At 41.3% G+C, this 20515-nt stretch overlaps 1 protein-coding gene across 1 annotated transcript in view; it reads right to left on the minus strand.

Annotated features, from left to right (window-relative positions):
• Positions 1–11782: 11782 nt before the first annotated feature.
• Positions 11783–20515, minus strand: part of LOC120999918 (aminopeptidase NAALADL1-like) — a 55426-nt gene continuing 46693 nt past the window's right edge. Inside the window, exons 17-19 of the mRNA XM_040430965.1 lie at positions 16261–16348; positions 14484–14576; positions 11783–12720 (exon numbers count right to left, since the gene is read on the minus strand). Of these exons, the coding sequence (XP_040286899.1) occupies positions 12534–12720; positions 14484–14576; positions 16261–16348 (368 nt within the window). The 3' untranslated portion in view covers positions 11783–12533. The remainder of the gene's footprint in view (positions 12721–14483; positions 14577–16260; positions 16349–20515) is intronic.

The raw sequence follows: 20515 nt of genomic DNA on the forward strand, positions 1-20515 counted from the left end.
TCTATTGGAGATCTAACCACCACTTGATTGTTCTCAATTACAAAAGTGCCTTAAAATCCACATAATTGTGGAAATGTGGAATGTCGAGGACAACATTAATTTAGTGGAGAAGAATGTGAGATATGTAAAGAGAATGATCCACCCCCATAAAATTTTAATGTTAACAAGTGCCAGAATAGCAATATACAGGTCCTGTAATATGACACTAGAGTGGGACCATCTATCTCAGGGGAGTGTTTCTGGTGGGACACTTATTAGCATGTCCCTTACTATTGCAGATGAATGTTAAATAAGGAATATAAACCCCCCAAACACACCAGTGTCAACTCATTAGTAGGCTTGAGCGAACCCGAACTGCAAAGTTCAGGTTCGTACCGAACTTTGAGAGTTCGGGTACCCGGACCCGAACATGGACTTTTTCACTGAAGTTTGGGTTCGGTGTTTGGGTGGTTTTATTATTTTCCGATATAACATGGTAACGAAAAATAATAGCATTCTTAAGACAGAATGCTAAATAAAATGGCCATTGAGGGGTGACGTCATCGCAGGTCCTTTTGCAGGTCCTGAAGAAAGAAGAGGATAGTGGCTGTGCGATCAAGTGGATGAGCGCCTGGACAGTATACCACTGGTCTACCTGGTATGACCAACAGAAAGCAAGTGCTGGTGCTTAATTATAGCTCCATTATTTGGCAGAATTTTAAGTAGCCATGGAGGTATTAGATACTTCATAGCAGCAAGATATATGACCCAGTTCTTATTGTGAAAGACTAAGACTAAGCCACGACATGCCATAAAGCTCAAAATATAATCTTTTAGAAACTGGATCAACCCAGTTCTAAAGGTTCTATCTCCGATTATATGGTGGCCAATTGTGTTCTTAGCTTAATTTAAAACAAGACCTGGCACATAACTCTAACTACTTTAAAGGGAATTTGTCAGCAGATTTGTACCTATGAAACTGGTTGACCTGTTGCATGTGCGCTTGGAAGCTGAAGGCATCTGTGTTGGTCCCATGTTCATACAGTATGTGCCCGCATTGCTGAGAAAAATGATGTTTTAATACATTCAAATTAGCCTTCGTGAACAAGGGGGCGTTGTCGTTACACCTAGAGACTCTGCTCTCTCTGCATCTGCTGCGCCCTCTGCACTTTGATTGACAGGGACAGGCATGATGACCTTTTCAGTTGCAGGTAAACAGAGCCCTTAGGTGTAAGGGCAATGTCCCCATTAAAGTCTGAGATATTCCAGGTGGACCTCTCTCAACTAGCCAGTGTGGGGGAGGAGAGGGGGACTGTGGAGAAGTGCTGACAGGCTGCAGGGACAGACGAAGTAAAGATCCTGGTGTCCCTGTCTAACTGTATGTGTCCCCTCCTGCGAACTCTGATGCAGCTATCATTAGTACCAAGGCAGAGACACAGAGGACTAATACTAGGTGCCATGGTGTGGGGTGCCATTACCTAACATGGCAATTCCCTTCTGGTGTGGTATGTTCAGGACATTGTGGAACCAGTCTCACTGCCTTTGACTCAATTAGGAGAAATGTTGTTCCAACAACATAACTCTCACCTTCACACTGCCCTCTTTACACAACCTTGCTCTTCAGGGTATCCAGCAGCTCCTCTGGCCATCTCCATCACCAGATCTCTCCCCCATCGAGGATGTCTTGGACTGGATGGAGTGACTGATGTCCCATGTACAATAGCCAACAACCACCTTGACTAAACTACAGCTCCAAGATGAAAGAGCTTGGAATGACCACAGGAGGACATCCAGCATCTGTATGACTGCTACCATGCCAGAGTGCCAGCCTGTGTCACAAGGGGAGATGTCACCCAGTATTAATATGACCCTGCCTCAACATACAGTCTTGTGAAAAAATTAGGACACCCTTTGAAAGCATGTGGTTTTTTGTAACATTTTTAATAAATGGTTATTTCATCTCCGTTTCAACAATACAGAGAGATTAAAGTAATCCGACTAAACAAAGAAAACTGAAGAAAAGTCTTTTCAAGATCTTCTATAAATGTCATTCTACAAAAATGCCTATTCTAACTGAGGAAAAAGATAGGACACCCTTGCCCCTAATAGCGAGTGTTACCTCCTTTGGCTGAAATAACTGCAGTGAGACGGTTCTTGTAGCCATCTACCAGTCTTCGACATCGGTCTGAGGAAATTTTACCCCACTCCTCAATGCAGAACTTTTTCAGCTGTGAGATGTTTGAGGGGTTTCTTGCACGTACAGCCCTTTTCAAGTCACCCCACAGCATCTCAATGGGATTTAAATCTGGACTTTGACTTGGCCATTCCAGGACTCTCCATTTCTTCTTTTTCAGCCAATCTTTGGTTGATTTACTAGTATGTTTTGGGTCATTGTCATGTTGCATGGTCCAGTTCCGCTTCAGCTTTAATTTTCTAACTGATGGTCTCACATGTTCTTCAAGCACCTTCTGATACACAGTAGAATTCATCGTGGATTCTATGATGGTGAGCTGACCAGGTCCTGCTGCAGCAAAGCAGCCCCAAACCATGACACTTCCACCTCCATGCTTCACAGTTGGTATGAGGTTCTTTTCTTGGAATGCTGTGTTTGGTTTACGCCAAACATGTCCTCTGCTGTTGTGTCCAAATAATTCAATTTTGGACTCATCTGTCCAAAGAACATTATTCCAGAAGTCCTGGTCTTTGTCAACTTTATCGCTGGCAAATGTCAGTCTGGCCTCTATGTTTCTCTTGGAAAGCAAAGGTTTCCTCCTTGCACACCTCCCATGCAAGTTAAACTTGTACAGTCTCTTTCTGATTGTAGAGGCATGTACTTCTACATCAACAGTAGCCAGAGCCTGCTGTAGTTCTCGAGATGACACTTTAGGGTTTTTGGATACCTCTTTTAGCATCTTGCGGTCTGCTCTTGGGGTGAACTTGCTGGGGCGACCAGTCCTGGGCATGTTGGCAGTTGTTTTGAAAGCCCTCCACTTGTAGACTATCTTCCGGACAGTGGAATGGCTGATTTCAAAATCTTTTGAGATCTTTTTAAATCCCTTCCCAGACTCATAGGCTGCTACAATCTTTTTTCTGAAGTCCTCTGACAGCTCTTTTGCTCTCACCATGGTGCTCACTCTCACTTCAACAGTCAGGAGCACACCAAACTAAATGTCTGAGGTTTAAATAGGGCAAGCCTCATTCAACATGCAGAGTAACGATCTACTAATTATGTGCACCTGGTGTGATATACCTGTGTGAGATCTGAGCCAATTTAAGAGGGAATACATGTGAGGGTGTCCTATCTTTTTCCTCAGTTAGAATAGGCATTTTTGTAGAATGACATTTACAGAAGATCTTGAAAAGACTTTTCTTCAGTTTTCTTTGTTTAGTTGGATTACTTTAATCTCTCTGTATTGTTGAAACGGAGATGAAATAACCATTTATTAAAAATGTTACAAAAAACCACATGCTTTCAAAGGGTGTCCTAATTTTTTCACATGACTGTATACCCTGCTGCAGAACCCAAAATAAAAGGTGCACCACCTGGTGTGTGATCATTGACCAAGCACTACTAGTAGATTATACTGTGTCATCTCAGACACAACTACTGTGAGGAGGGCACATATCAGGGCATAACTACTGTGAAGAGGGCACATATCTGGGCATAACTACTGTGAGGGGGCATGTGTGAGCATTACGTCTCTGAAGAGGGCACATATCTTGGCATTATTACTGTGAGGGGGCATGTGATGTATACATGTATATACATGCAGTATGTAAAGATCACACACTGCACTACATACATTACACACATGTATACATCACATACTGCGCTGTCACCTTCTTCTGCAGGTCTACCTTGATGTCTGGTCTTTAGGCTTCAGTCAGATCCTCCACCGCCATTCTTGCGCCGTGTGCCCGACACCACCAGGAGCTGGCACCTCCTCCTTTCATCTCCCGCCGGCTTCTCCTACAGCAGGGTGCTCTATCTCTCCAGTGCCCGCCCAATCTTAACAATCAGGGGCGTAGCTAGAAATGACTGGGCCCCATAGCAAAAAAATGTATGGGCCCCCCCCCTCCCGGATCTCCCACCCTTACATAGCTATCGGACCTCCCACCCCTTCCAGAGCTCCCACCCAAACACCCCTCCAGGACCTCCCACCCCAACATCCCCACACCCCTCCCTAGATCCCCCTCAGTGTCATCCACATATCCCCCCCCCTCAGTGTCATCCACAGATATCCCCATCAGTGTCATCCACGGATCTCCTCCCCACCCTAGCTAATTTATTCACTGCACTTGCCCCCCCCCCCTCCCGGATCTCCCACCCTTACATAGCTATCGGACCTCCCACCCCTTCCAGAGCTCCCACCCAAACACCCCTCCAGGACCTCCCACCCCAACATCCCCACACCCCTCCCTAGATCCCCCTCAGTGTCATCCACATATCCCCCCCCCTCAGTGTCATCCACAGATATCCCCATCAGTGTCATCCACGGATCTCCTCCCCACTCCTAGCTAATTTATTCACTGCACTTGCCTCTGTATAATTGAAGAGAAGCGCCGTAATCTCGCACAGGCGCACTGGCAGAGGCCAGGAAGATGGTGCATGCGCACTTCGATGCCTCTGCCAGTGCGCCTGTGCGAGATTACGGCGCTTCTCTTCAATTTCACAGAGGCAAGTGCAGTGAATAAATTAGCTAGGAGGCAGCACTGGGCGGGGAGATTGCAGGCACAGGCAGCATCGCTTTGCTGCCTGTGCCGTTCGCAGTGCGCCCTGCGCTGATAAAGTCCTGTTACTGCGTGGGCCGCATGACACAGCTTCGCGGGCCGCATTTGGCCTGCGGGCCGTAGGTTGGGCATCACTGTACTAGTGCATCTCAATAAATTTGAATATCATCGAAAAGTTAATTTATTTCAGTAATTTAATTCAAAAAGTGAAACTCATTTATTTTATAGATTCTTTACACACAGAGTGATCTATTTAATTATAATGTCTTACAGCTAATGAAAAGCCAAAAGTCAGGATCTCAGAAAATTAGAATATTGTGAAAAAGTTCAATCTTGTAGACTCATGGTGTCACACGCTAATCAGCTAATCAACACAAAACAACCGGAAAAGGTTTCCTAATTCTTTAAATGGTCCCTCAGTCTGGTTTACTAGGCTACACAATCATGGGGAAGATTGCTGACTTGACAGTTGTCCAGAAGACAGTCATTGACACCCTCCACAAGGAGGGCAAGCCACAAAAGGTCATTGATAAAGAAGGTGGCTGTTCACAGAGTGCTGTATCCAAGCATATTAATGGGGAGTTGAGTGGAAGGGAAAATTGTGGTAGAAAAAGGTGCACAAGCAACAGGGATAACCACAGTCTTGAAAGGATTGCCAAGAAAAGGCCATTCAAGAATTTGGGGGAGATTCACAAGGAGTGGACTGCAGCCAGTGCTTCAATAGCCACCACACACAGACATATCCAGGACATGGGCTACATCTGTCGCATTCCTTGTCTCAAACCACTCATGACCCAGAGACAACGTCAGAAACAACTTACCTGGGCTAAGGAGAAAAAAGACTGGACTGTTGCTCAGTGGTCCAAAGTCCTGTTTTCAGATGGAAGTAAATTTTGCATTTCATTTGGAAATCAAGGTCCCAGAGTCTGGAGGAAGAGTGGAGAGGCACGCAGTTCAAGTTACTAGAAGTCCAGTGTGAAGTTTCCACAATCAGTGATGGTTTGGACCCATGTCATCTTCTGGTGTCGGTCCACTATGTTATATCAAGTCCAAAGTCAGAGCAACCATCTACCAGGAGATTTTAGAGCTTCCATCTGCTGACAAGTTTTATGGAGATGTCTATTTCATTTTCCAGCAGACCTTGGCACCTGCCCACACTGCCAAAAGTACCAATACCTGGTTTAATAACCACGGTATCACTGTGCTTGATTAGCCAGCAAACTAGTCTGACCTAAACCCCAAAGAAAATCTTTGGTGTATTGTCAAGAGGAAGATGAGAGACACCAGACCCAACAATGGTGATGAGCTGAAGGCCACTATCAAGGCAACCTGGGCTTCCATAACACCTCAGCAGTGCCACAGGCTGGTCGCCTCCATGCCATGCCGCATTAATGCAGTAATTCATGCAAAAAGAGCCCCAACCAAGTATTGAATGCATATACTGGACAATCTTTTCAGTAGGCCAACATTTCTGTATTAAAAATTAGTTTTTTGATAGGTTTAATTCTAAAATATTCAAATTTTCTGACTTTTTGGTCCTCATTAGCTGTCAGCCATAATCATCAACATTAAAAGAAATAAACGCTTGAAATAATCACTCTGTGTGTAATGAATCTATAGAATATATGAGTTTCACTTTTTGAATTGAATTACAGAAATAAATTAACCTTTGCTGATATTCTAATTTATTGAGATGCACTAGGAGGAATAACCTTACAATATCACAATATCATACATCAAGGGTCATAGGCATAGACAATATAGAATTTTTCTTTACTTTTTATTAGAAATTGCTACAATCTACACATACACATGATTGTTGATTCAAATATGTATATGAAGCATATTCACCATCCTAGGGTAAGAGCAGGACTGATTATTTATGGGCTCTTCCCCTAGGATGGTGAATATACTTCATTTATTTGAATGGATTGCCATAACATGTATTTGAAGATTGTTTCATGTCATAATAACAAGCAAAGAAAAAGTGGCCATTGTCTGGTCCTGTATTTTATTTCTTCCATACGGTGATGCCTGGAGGGCTGGGAGAGCCTCATATACACAAGGACATTTGCTGTGACCATTTATAAAACTGATTTTCTATATATGCGATACACAGCGCAAAAAAATCCTGCACAATGGTATTGTAAAAAGTCATCAGGATATGTAGGATATGTTAGTGCACCATCTAGTGGCTAAATGTAAGTAATGCACAATATACAAAATTAGAAGTAGAATGGAATTTTATTTCTATATGAAATTAATCCATCCAGTGGTTTTCGTCCGGAAGATTTCTGACATGTTTGCTGGGATCTGGATCTCCGCTGGTCCCCATTATAGTGGGGTATCAGGTAGAATCTAGCAATGCCAGATCCCGAAATCTCCAGCAGGAAACAGCCTTAGGCTAGTTCCACACTAGCGCTAGGGATCCGGCAGGTTGTTCCGCAGCAGTTCTCTTCTGGCCGATTTTTTGCATATTTGCTGGGGTTGCAGCCGGATCTCCACAGACCCTCATTATAGCTAATAGGGCTGGACAGAGACGTTCAAGCTTACAGCAATGTCGGAATGCAGAGAGATCCAGCAGGCTGTTCCCTAGCATGATTGTAAAACCAGCCTAACTATAAGGAACTATGCAACATTTTGGAGGGAATATAAACAGATACACTGACCTTCTGGTTGTCTTGTTTGTAGCTTTGTTGTTTACGCATACCTCCCAACCGTCATGGATTTGGTGGGACGGTCCCGGATTTCGGTGGCTGTCCCACAGTCCCAGAACAGCCAAGGTATGTCCCACTCTCAGCTGATTGTGATGGTGACGCAATGTAGAAGAATGAACCAAAACTCATCCCAAATTGTACTTATGTGATAGTAAAAAATAGCATTTATTCTACAAGTAAGTTTCGGTCCTTTCTTCTACATTGTGTAGGAGGAGAAGGGTGGGCCAGGAACACGATGGGTGACTGTATCCTGCCTGCTGCTGGGGAGCGCAGGCAGCTGAGTTGTGATCATCGGAGGAACCAGGCAAGTATTTACTGTTTATTTTTTTAGTTAGTATAACACATATCTGGGCATAACTACTGTGCAGGGCATATCTGGGCATAGCTACTGTGAGGGGGCACATATCTGGACATAATTACTGTGAGGGGGCACATATGTGGACATAACTACTGTGAAGGGGCACATATCTGGGCATAACTACAGTGAGGGGCACATATCTGGGCATAACTCCTGTTAGGGGCACATATCTGGGCATAACTACTGTGAGAAGCAAATATCTGGGCATAACTACTGTGAGGGGAACATATCTAGGCATAACTACTGTGAGGGGGCACATATCTGGGCATAACTACTGTAAAGGGGAACATATCTGGGCATAACTATTGTGAGTGGGCATATATCTGGGTATAGCCACTGTGAAGGGGCACATATATGGGCATAGCTAGTGTGTGAAGGGAGCACATAACTACTGTGAAGGGGGTCATGTGAGCATTACTACTGTGAAGGGGCATAATGTGGGCAAAACTACTGTGAAGGAAGCACAATATGGGCATAACTAATGTGAAGGAAGCACAATGTGGGCATAACTACTGTAATGGGGCGCATATGAGCATAACTAAAGCGAAGGGGGCACATATTGGCATGACTACTGTGAAGGAGGCACAGTGTGGGCATTACTATTGTGTGCCGACACAAATGGGGAATAATTACTATGTGGGGGCATTAAGGGGACTGGGTGTTTTATGCTTTGGGTAGAGATACAGGCATGGTCTAGTATGGAAAAAAAATTGCTGCGGCGTGCATAGCTTGTTGCACATATTGTCCCTCTTTGCGATTTTCAAAGTGAGGTATGGTTTACATCTCAAGATTTGTTTATGTCTGGGAAAAACTGCTTTGTCACTCCCATTGACTTGTATTGAAACTCTATACAAGTCTATGGCAGACTGGAATGTTTATGTTTAGGCTTTATTCTCCCACTAGAAGGTTCTAGTTCAGCTAGAAACTGTATTAAAGAGGGCAGTCAGAGCCCCTAGTTGTCTGCAGATTGGGACCAGTGTTTAGTAGAAGAAACTCTCACATATATACATAACACATATATGGTTCATATAAGCCTGCGCAGGTTCACAAAACCTTTTCATATCAAAGGCAAGCAAATCATCAGTGATCCTAAATTTGGCTACTCATGACACTAGCATTTTTTTTTTATTTTTCCTTTTATTTTTCGCTTTGATGCAATATCACAAGTCAGTATATACACTGAGTTACTCCATTACTATCCTCCCACGTCATACAGCGTTTTGGAGAGGACACACACCCTTCCTCAACGCTTGGTGAAGGGGCTGTGTCCTCCCGAAACGTTGTATGTTGAGGGCGGATAGTAACAGAGTAACTTAGTGAGTATACCGACTTGGGTGTCGTGAGTAGCCAAATTTAGGATCACCAATGATGAGTTACCGGTCTTGGCTATGAACGTCTTTGTAGGAGAGACTCTGTCAGACTGCACAATTGACCAGAAGAGGATGTGGCGATGGGGATACTCTACCAAAGGCTCTGGGCCACCAGCCCTTAGGCCAGGGTAGCAGCCCTAACTCTCTGGACTTATTTTCTATAGGAGTGCACAATGCCATACCACCTCTTTGGAGAGCAGCAACATTTAGTAACACCTAGACAGTGTCCAGGGGACTCAGCATTATGTTGGGGCCAACCCGCACCTGGCCACCATATATCAAGGCACAAACAAAGGAGATTAACATTAGCTGATGTTCATGAGTCCACCATCAGGCATGACAAAAAGCTACTCTCCAAAATGAACATTGCTGTCTGTCTGCAATTTGCTAAAGATCACCTGGACAAGCCAGAAGGCTACTGGAATAATGTTTAGCTTTAAATGAGAAGTGCATCTCCTCTGTGAAACACAGAAAAACACAGTTTTGCTTCATATGTGCCAGGCAGGCTTGCCATAGTTGAAAGAAACAATGAATTCTGAATTATACCAGCAAATTCTAAAGGAAACTTCAGGACATCTGTCTGTGAGCTGAATCTCAAGAGAACATGGGCCATGCAGCAAGACAGCAACTCTAAGCACACAAGTCATTCTTCCAAAGAATGGTAAAAGACCTTAACCCAATAGAAATGTTGTGAAAAGTGCTGAAGATAGCAGTTCATGGGAGGAAACCAGCAACATAACAGAGTTGGAGCTGTTTTGTAGGGAGGATTGGGCTAAAATTCCTCCAAGCAGATGTGCAGGACGAATCAACAATCACAGGAAACGTTTAGCTGCAATTATTATCACTAGTGATGGGCAGCAGGGGTCATATTCGAATTCGCGATATTTCGCAAATATTTTGCAGAATATTCGTCGAATATTCGCGAATTCGAATATTCGTTAGGAGTAGTGTTGATAAATTTTCGTAATGAGAATAAATGAGATCGTGAAAACTCAGATCCGATAGTATATTCTAACCCCCGGCGTTCCCATGGTGGCGGGGTTGCTTGTCTGGTAGGAGTATGCCAAATTGGAACAACTGTACAGATTTTTAAAAAAAAGACGAATATTCTAAAAAACAAATATATACGTTTTTTAGAATATTCATAATATTCTAAAACAAGAAAATATAGCGAATATTCGGAAAAAAAATTATGAATGTAGAACAATTTATCTAATATAGTGCTATAATCTTTTTTTTTAATAGTTGTAATTTTTTTCCAATCTGAAATTCAGGTGAGAAAAAATTACAACTATTAGACAAAGAAGATTATAGCACTATATTAGCTAAATTGCTCTATATTCATATTCTATTATATATTGCTACATATTCATTTTTTAGAATATTCGTAATATTCTAAAACATGAATATATAACAATATAGCGAATTATTATATTACGAAAATTCGCATTACGAAAATTCACATTACAAAAGTTCGCAATCAACACTACTCCTAAAGTCAAAGATATTGCAGCCTTCTCATTGGCCCACAAGCTAGAAGCAGGGAGGGATCATGACTTCAGATGGAAAAAAAGACGAATATTCAAAAAAGCGAATATATTCGATATAGTGCTATATATTTGTTTTTTAGAATATTCGTAATATTCTAAAACAAGAATATATAGCAATATAGCAAATATTCGAGATTTTTTTAAAATCAGTACACATGATCCCTCCCTGCTTCTAGCTTGTGGGCCAATGAGAAGGCTGCAATATCTTTGACTTTAGGAGTAGTGCTGATTGCGAACTTTCGTAATGCGAATTTTCATAATGAGAATTTTCGTAATGAGAATTTTCCGAATATTATAATTTTCTATATTGCTATATATTCTTAGTTTAGAATATTACGAATATTCTAAAAAATGAATATATAGCAATATAGCGAATATTCGGAAAAAAACCGAATATAGATCAATTTAGCTAATATAGTGCTATAATCTTTGTCTAATAGTTGTAATTTTTTTCTCATCTGAAGTTCAGATTGGAAAAAAATTACAACTATTAAAAAAAAGATTATAGCACTATATTAGCTAAATTGTTCTACATTTGTTTTTGGTTATTTTTTTGAATATTCGCTATATTGCTATATATTCTTGTTTTAGAATATTACAAATATTCCAAAAAACGAATATATTCGTTTTTTAGAATATTCGCCTTTTTTTTTTTTATCTGTACAGTTGTTCCACTTTGGCATACTCCTCCCCGACAAGCGTCCCTGTCACCATGGGAATGCCTGGGGGTTAGAATATACCATCAGATCTGGGTTTTCACAATCTCATTGATTCTCATTACAATAGCAGAGAGGGATCATGTGTACTGTGTACTGATTTAAAAAAAATCTCGAATATTCAAAATTACGAATATATATCACTATATTCTAAATATTCGCGAATTCTCAAAGTGCCGATATTCGCAATAAAAATTAGCAATTTGAATATTCGTGATCAACACTAATTATCACCACATACTGAAAGCAAAGGTTCACATACTTTTACCACTCACAGATATTGGATTATTTTCCTCATTAAATATTCTAATATTTTTTTATTCATTTGTTTTATTTGGTTAGCTTTATCTATTTTTGGGACTTGTGTGAAAATGTGATGTAGATTTAGGTCAAAAAAGGTCAGTCAGCCTCTTGTGGAATCAGAATGCTTAAAAGGGTTCAACAAGAAGTCACCCCTTTTGATACTGCCAGGCAGGTTGCTGGGGTTAAAAAAAACCTCACTTGTCACCAATAATCTGGTTTCAGCGCCAAGCTCCATTCTTCTCCACTTCCGATCCCCGCTGGAATGGAATGTGATGTGATCTTGGGACTGAAAACAGAGTGCCGGTGAGTCTTTTTCAGTTAAAACCCTGTACCCTGCATGTGCATATGAAAAAGGGTGCCTGGTCTTGAAAAAACCCTTTAAGCCCTTAAAGAAAAGTTCTTCATTTTTAGGTCCAAAATTTTATGAAGATTGATTTCTTAGTAGATTTTTAAAGCACTTGGAGTTCTGTGTTTCTGATATAGAGCTCCTAACCTCCTTTACAGATATACAGTAAAGCTTTCTGCCTAAAGTCACCACTAGGGGGCGCTTAGGGGATTACTGCATACAGAGTTCAATGTATAACCAGTTTGCAGTAAGCTCCTTCTATTGGTGGCTGCAGAAAGCCAGAATTGTCATGTAACCCCATGTGTTAGCAATCTCTACCAGAAAAATTATGCACTACCCTAAAAGACAAAGGATATTTATATTTAAAATGTGCATTTAAGGAAGTCTATATATGTATCAAACCAAATCAGAAATCAAAATGTGGGAGGAGAGGGTTTTCAGTTGTACTAGATCCTTTCCCATATTATAGTTTGGTGACAGTCTCAAGGGTTGATGCAGCGTTTTCCACAGCCTGGATGGCGATGGTTAACTGGTGATGGACAAGATCCCAGTCATGTTTGTGGTTGCTTTCGATGGCTGTCTGATAGGCATCTGCAAGACCTGGGAAGGTTGCCACAGAAGAAGAAATCCGGGTGGCCCAGAGGACATGGCTACATATGAAAGACAAACAGGGAACTTTTGTGATTATTACAGTCAGGGAAAACAGATGAAAGACATGCATGTAGAGCCTTGGTCACAAATTAAAAAAATCCTATCAGGTTCATTACAGTAAGTTTTCAGGACTGGGTCGCCATTGTGCGGCATAATGTTAGGTACACGGAAACCTACTGTATCACTGGAGCGAAACACACTATGAAAGCATGGTGAGGAATGAGGAGTATTGTTGAACCAAACCAAAAAGCCTGGTGATGTCAATCAGGATCCATGGAAACGGCATGGTGGAAAGACATCTTAACCAGGTTTTGTGAGTCCTTTACCAGGAGTTATGGTGGTCTCAAACTGTAGGCATGGTGAGCTCAATCCAATCTTATGATAAGATTAACCACAATTCATGGAGATCTCAATCAGTTTAATGGTGATTTTAGTTCAAACACATGGTCTACTCTACTACAAATGAAAAGAGAGATGCTCACTTTAAACAAGCCCTAAAACTCTTTATGTAGCTAGGATCAGGTTGAGGGACGTAACTTGAGATATGCCGCAGTTGTTGTTGGAGGTGACAACAAGCAGCACGTTTTTGGATGGGTATATAGATACAGACCTAGAGCAGCAAACTGAATCCACATGGCTGCTATGTGACCTGTAGAGAGGGCTCTTGGTTGGTTGCATGTCCTTTGCTCCCGAATTAGGAACTTCAGAGGAACTACAGTATTTCAAACAAAGGAATGGGATACTGCCCCAAGGGGGAAAAACTTTCAACTCTTCTGTAAAACTAGAATTGGGCCAATTTAGATTTTTGCTATGGGAGCACATTACTTATGTATGACACAGAAGAAAGCCTAGTTACAACTAACCCCTGGCAATTAGCCTGCGGCCGACCATATACCACCAAGGGAACCCATGGCTGTCCACATACCACCAGGGGAACCTGCAGCCATCGACATACCACCAAGGGAACCTGCAGCCATCCACATATCACAAAGAGAACCTGCTGCTGTTCACATACCACCAAGGCAACCCGCGGCAGTCCACATACCAACAAGGAAACCTGAAGCTGTCCACATACCACGAAGGGAACCTATATCCATCCAGATATCACAAAGGGAACCTCCGGCCATCCGCATACCACCAAGGAAACCTGTGGCTGTCCACATCTCACCAAGGGAACTTGTGGCCGTCCACATCCCACAAGGGAACCTGCTGATACCCACATACCACCAAGGGAACCTGCATCTGTCCACATACCACCAAGGGAACATGCTGCCATCAACATAGCATCAAGGGAACCTATGGCTATCCACATACCACCAAGGTATCCTGCAGCTGTCCCCATACCACCAATGGAATCTTAGGCCATCCACCTGCCGGGGGGGGGGGGGGGGGTATGTATTATGGCACCCAATATAATCAACTGCCAGCATGTGACAAAAAAAATTATAATGTACTTACCAACATTTAAAAAGTAAAAATTGGACCATTCAAGTCCCCTGAACCCCTAAAACACCCCAGAACGCCAACTTACATAGGCCCTCACCTTTTTTCAAGGCCCAATTCTAAGAATTGTCCTAGGAAAATCAGGACTATTGGCAATTGTGTTATAGTAATATAGTAATAGTAACTTTAAGCCATAAAAAGCCATAAAATGATGTAATGTCTAGGTAGAAGTGCTAGTGAATTAGAAATAATATATTTATATATAAATAAGGACAATTAATTAGTTCACATGCAGCAGCAGTTGGATAAAGCGATCTACCTGAAGTACAGCCGGTCTGGAAAAGCAAACTGGTTTAAGAAGGCTCTGTCCAAGAGCATAAGCTGGTCATTAATCATCCGAATCTTCAGTGGCCTGGAAATCCAGAGAAAGCAGATAGATCACGTGTACATTAATATATACATGTTATACAGCTCCAAAAGCCCAAAAATTCCATTTCACAGGTCAACCTTGAACATGAATCGACTATCAGTGTCTAATAGTGGGTGTGTGACCCCTGAGGACCACCACGAACAGCCGCCAGCTTCCGATTTATTGTTTACACGGGCACAGCGGTACATAAAGCTGCGCCTGGTACTGCAGCTCAGTCCTATCCAAGTGAAAGGGACTGAGAAGTAGTACCAGGAACAGCCACACTGGTATGTGCACTACTGTGCTTGTGTAATCAATGAAGGTGGCATGGCCAGGGGGGGACATACATAGAAATCATACACAGATTATACATACATTGTACTGGTATAGATGGTGTATCTGTAGAGACCAGTACATTATGAATGGAAAAAATATTATTGAGGCTTTTAGAAAAAATCCTTCCATGGACTATAGTTAAGCCTGTTGCTTAACTGGTACGGCTTCTGCTTCCTTATACAGTTTGAGACTGGGTTGTGACAATCTGGGAAACAAGATCATGAAAGTTTAATATACAAGGGTATCCTGAAGGCCTATCCCCCTTTAAGTCAGAGCTCCAAGGCTCCATAGAGCAGCCTCAGAAATGGAGAGGGGCTGAATGGTCATTCTCTATAGAAGAGCAGGGGCTCCTCCTTGTCCCAGGTGGGCTCTACAGCAACTGTGTGGTCTGTCTCCATTGACAGTATGGCACAGTGCAGCCTCTCCATACAATGATTGGTAAGGTTAGACTGATGGTCTAAGGATAGGACATCTGTGTTTAAAGGGGTTGTCCACCTTTGAAATCCTTTTGTGCAACCTCCCTACCAGACATGTGGAGCAAGGTATGCTTCCCTCCTTTGGCTGCCCAAAAGGGTTATGATAGGGAATAAGGGTCTAATTGGCAGGGGTCCGATGGCTGGTGCCCTTGCTCATCATGAGGACTGGGTTCTCCTGCTTGAATGGAGTGATGGACACATGAGCATGCTGCTGCTTCATTTAACTTTGTGGGGCTATCGAAGATAGCCGAGCTCTTGTACTCGGTCCCATAGTCCTGAATGAAACGGAAACATGCATGTCTACCACTCTTCAATCAAAGGGAGGAACACATCCCCCATTCTCTTGTCAGGTGGTCCTGTAGTCAGACTCCCACCCCTATCTTGTAATGGGACAATCCCTTTAAGTGAATTGGATTGAACTGCAATCCCAAGCACGGCCACTATACAATAGATAGTGCTGTGCTTGTTATAGTAGGAAGAAGCTAAAGCTCTCTTCCCAGCACCGGCGGACCCTTCAAACAGCTGATCGTGGGGGCCCTCACCAATCAGATATTGTGACTTATCCTAAGAATAAGTAATTAATAGTTAGACCCCCTTTAATTTTGTATATATTTCCATTGCAAAACTGATAAAATAAGAGCCCTTACCGTGGTAACACAGTGCCCCTAGTGGCCACCGGAAATGAGTTCTGTGTGTAAATGAAATCTTAATACTCGGTATTTCCGTCAATGTGCATTTAGTGACGGTCTAACCCCCAACAAAAAGAAAAAAGGACATAAATATTTATTCCCAGATTGTCCCTTTAAAAATAATTCACGTTTATTTAAAGGAAAGGACTCATATAAATCAACGCATTACATTCATATGACACTTACATCTTATCTACATCTGCTAGATTTTTAATGGACTCTTCCAAAGACTCGGCTGCGGCCTTAAATCGATTAATGGCCCGCTTTAACGGCTCTGTAAAACATAATGAATCGTGTAATACACATTTACCAATACTGTAGTTGATACAGTCAGAACATTTAAGCCCCACTCTGGGAAAACACCCAAAACACACACAGAACCGCCCACTTGTATGTGGAGCTTTAAGGGGTTCTCTGGGAATTAAGAAAATGAAAATACATAAATATTACCTTATTATAAATATATTCCCAAATACCTTTCATTAGCTATAATGGCTTGTTTTGTCTAGGGAGCAATGATTAGGAGAAACAAAATGGCCGCTGCCCTATTAACACACACAAAACCTGTCCTAATCACACAGCAGGACAAGTTACAACACTGAGGTAAAGAGCTGCCTCATCCTCCTCTCTGCTCTGACTGTCAGGGATTATGATCCTGAATACAGTTTAATATGACATTTATCTGAATCTTTGTGGGAATAGAGTTCATCAGGAGACATGAAGTACAGAGAGGACAGACTGTGGTAATGGAGACTGCATACAAGTGCTGCTGCTTATTAGCCACATCTGCTCATGAACTCAATTCCAACAGAGATTCAGCTAAAGATCTTATCAGCTGTATTCAGGATCATAATCCCCGACAGGTAGAGCAGAGAGGAGGATGAGGCAGCTCTTTAGCTCAGAGTTGTGAAGTAACTTGTCCCGCTGCGTGATTAGGACAGGTTTTGTATGTACTAATAGGACAGCGGCCATTTTATTTCTCCTAATGCTCTCTAGACAAAACTAGCCATTATAACTAATGTAAAGTATTTGGGAATATATTTATAATGAAGTCATATTTAAGTATTTTCATTTTCTTAATTCCTGGAGAACCCCTTTAAATAAGCCCCGCCCATTTCTAAAAATTAGGCACAGTATCTGCAAATTTGGGTCTGTTGGTAAACGATGGTAATACAGGCCGCCATTTAGAAAGGAGCTATAAGTCATGTGATATGTATAGAGGGGTTATATTGGTTGCCATTATTGGTATGCAGCAGGTAGTTTTTGACCCATGGTATAGGCAAACAATAAAGACAGTATGTCTCTAAAAAAAACTGATATAGACTAGTCCCTCAGTATAGTACAATAAAATTATTGAAGTTTCATTTTTACTGTGCTCCATGCATCAGTATGTTACAGTGACATAACATTTATAGTTTATGTTCTAATTATAGTTTACAGTTTATGTTCTACTAATTTTTCACAATAAGAACATTAAAAGAGTTCAACTAAAAAGTTTTTGGTTTTCCATGCTCAAAGACCCATAACGTTTTCATTTTCCTGTTGATGGAGCTGTGTGAACACTTGTTTTTTGAGGGATGAGTTGATGTTTTCTTTAGTACCTTTATGATGTACATATGACTTTTTGATCACTTTTAATCCCTTTTTTTTAGAGGGGGATGAACATAAAAAATAGCAACACTCACATTTTTTATTTTGGTTTTTTAACACTTTCATGCGGGTTATACAATGTGATAATTTCATAGTTTGGGTGCAGAGATACTAATTATGTGTAGTATTTATTAAAAAAAATCTTTTTTCAATAAAAAAAAAACATTTGGTAAGAGAAAAAAATGTTTTACTTTTCTACAAACTTTATTGATTTGTTTTACAATTATTTTTCATTTCATTACAGGACTTAAACATGTGATAGTTTAAACCCTTCTATAGTACCCTAACATACTTCTCCATTGCAGTGTAATAGGCCTGTCAGTGCTTTACTGACAAGCAGCTTATTGGGTCCTACCTTAGGTAGGACCTAAAAGGCTCCAGTACATAGCAGACAGTGGCTTTTCTTAGTCTCTGATGACAACCTATTAGCATTAGAGATTAGCAAATTTCTTGAAATTCATTTCGGGTCTTATTCTAACGGATCAGTTAGAAAATTTGACGACAAAGACATTAAATGCAAAGACAGCAATAGTATATATAGCTATGGGTAAACGAGTGGTTGACTTTGAAAACACTGCTTCATCAGATTTATGCTTTTTCAAATTAAAAAACATTCCAAAAATGGTTCCTTATTCAGGGCAGGTGCCTGCCCATGTTTAACCCCTTAATGACCGAGCGATTTTCCATTTTTTTTATTTTTTTTTTTTCATTTTCATTTTTTACTCCCATCCTTCCTAAATCTGGGAGTAAAACTTTTTTATTTTTCCATTTACAAAGGGGGACTTGTTTTTTTCAGGACAAGTTGTATTTTCTAATGGTACCATTTACGGTTGCACACAATGTAGTGGGACGCAGGAAAAAAATTCTAAATGGGAAGGAATTATTTAAAAAAACACAATTCCATCAAGTTTTATGGGTTTTGTTTTTACAGCGTTTCCTATGCGGTAAAACTGACGTGTATTTTCATTATATGGGTCAGTATGATTACGATTAGAGATGAGCGAATTTCATATTTTGAAATTCGTTCACACTTCGTTTGGTGGTAAAAGGTGAATTGCGTTATGGATTCCGTTACCACCGAGTCCTCTCCTGCATAACGGAAACGGGACGGATCCGTTTTGCAGCCCATAGACTTCTATTATGGCGGAATGAATAACGGAATGCCTCTAAAGGCATTACGTTATGCATTCCGTCATAGAATTGCGTTATGGTCCGTGGTAACGGAATCCATAATGCAATTCACCTTTTACCACCAAACGAAGTGTGAACGAATTTCATAAGAGGAAATTCGCTCATTTCTAATCACAATGATACCACATATATATCGTTTTTCTTGTGTTTTAATACTGAAAAAAAATAAAAACTGGAAAAAAAATGTTTTCTTTACATCGCCATGATCTTACTCTGACGCCCTAAATGTTTATTTTTTAATTGTTTATGTATTTTATTTTAATGTTGGGGAAAGGGGGCTGATTTGAATTTTTATATTTTTTTTTATATTTTTCAAAACATTTTTAACTTTTTTATAGGGAACTATAACAAGCAATCATTAGATTGCTTCTCTCATAGACTCCAATGCTAATGCATTGGAGTCTATGAGAACTGCACCAAGTTCCTATGGACACATGGCACACAGGCAGGCTTTACGTAGGAACTAATGTGTGGCAGCCTCGTTTCACTCAGGAGGACTGAGGCTGCCGCACACTACATCCAGCTACCCCGATCCTAGGGGGAGCCGGTGCATGGCCAGATGTGCACGTTCCTGGTTTTTATCCTCACAGATGTCGTGGTCACATTTGACCACGACATCTCAGGGGTTAAATGTGTGCAATCATCGTAATTGTTGATCGCATACATTAGCTCCGAGTGCCTGCTGTCTAAATACATACACAGTGGTATGGGAAAAAAAACTGTGACTTGTTTTGAAAAAAACTATCCCAAAAAAATACCTTAACGGGGCAGATGCCTACCTCTTTTTATACACATGGTAGTATCGGAGGAAACTTTTTAACCCCTTAGATGCCACTGTCAATAGCGATCACGGCATCTAAGCTGTGGCTTCCAATTGGCATCTGTCCCCCATTGGCACCCCATGAATGAGATTGCGGGGTGCCGATGTCTGTACACGGCAGCATGGGGTCTAATGAAGGTCCCGTGCCTGCCTATAGGGTTTCCCATCAGGCTGCGACTCTCTGGCGCACCCTTATGGTGCCTGTCTGTATAACACAGACAGTGTAATGCATTCGACAGCATAAGAGTACAATGCCAACGCCGCAAAAGTTATAATGTTAAAAACTCAGTGGCAGTATTGCTGTTTTTTTCCTTCCCCCAGAAACAGTTATTAAAAGTTAATCAGTAAGTTATGTGTACCCTAAAATGATGCCATTAAAAATCGACTGAAAAATAAAAGTGTTATAGCTCATGGAAGGCGACAATGAAAAAAAATCTCTTGGTCATTAAAAGTGTTTTTCCTAAAAAATGTATTGATGACCTTGCTCAGGATAGGTCATCAATAGAGATGAGCGAATCGACTTCGGATGAAACATCCGAAGTCGGTTTGCATAAAACTTCGTTCTAATACTTTACGGAGCAGGAGCTCCGTACAGTATTAGAATGTTTTGGCTAAGATGAGCCGAAGTTATTGCTTTGCGAAGTCTCGCAAGACTTCGCGAAATAACTTCATAAATTAATTTGTACTGTAAAAAAACATTTCCAGAACTCGGGTTCGGTTCCAAGTGCTACCTCCAAGTGGTTCGAAGCAATAACTTTAGCTCATCAGAGCCAATACATT

The sequence above is a fragment of the Bufo bufo genome, chromosome 4, assembly GCF_905171765.1.
Source record: "Bufo bufo chromosome 4, aBufBuf1.1, whole genome shotgun sequence".
In the NCBI taxonomy this organism is placed as follows: domain Eukaryota; kingdom Metazoa; phylum Chordata; class Amphibia; order Anura; family Bufonidae; genus Bufo; species Bufo bufo.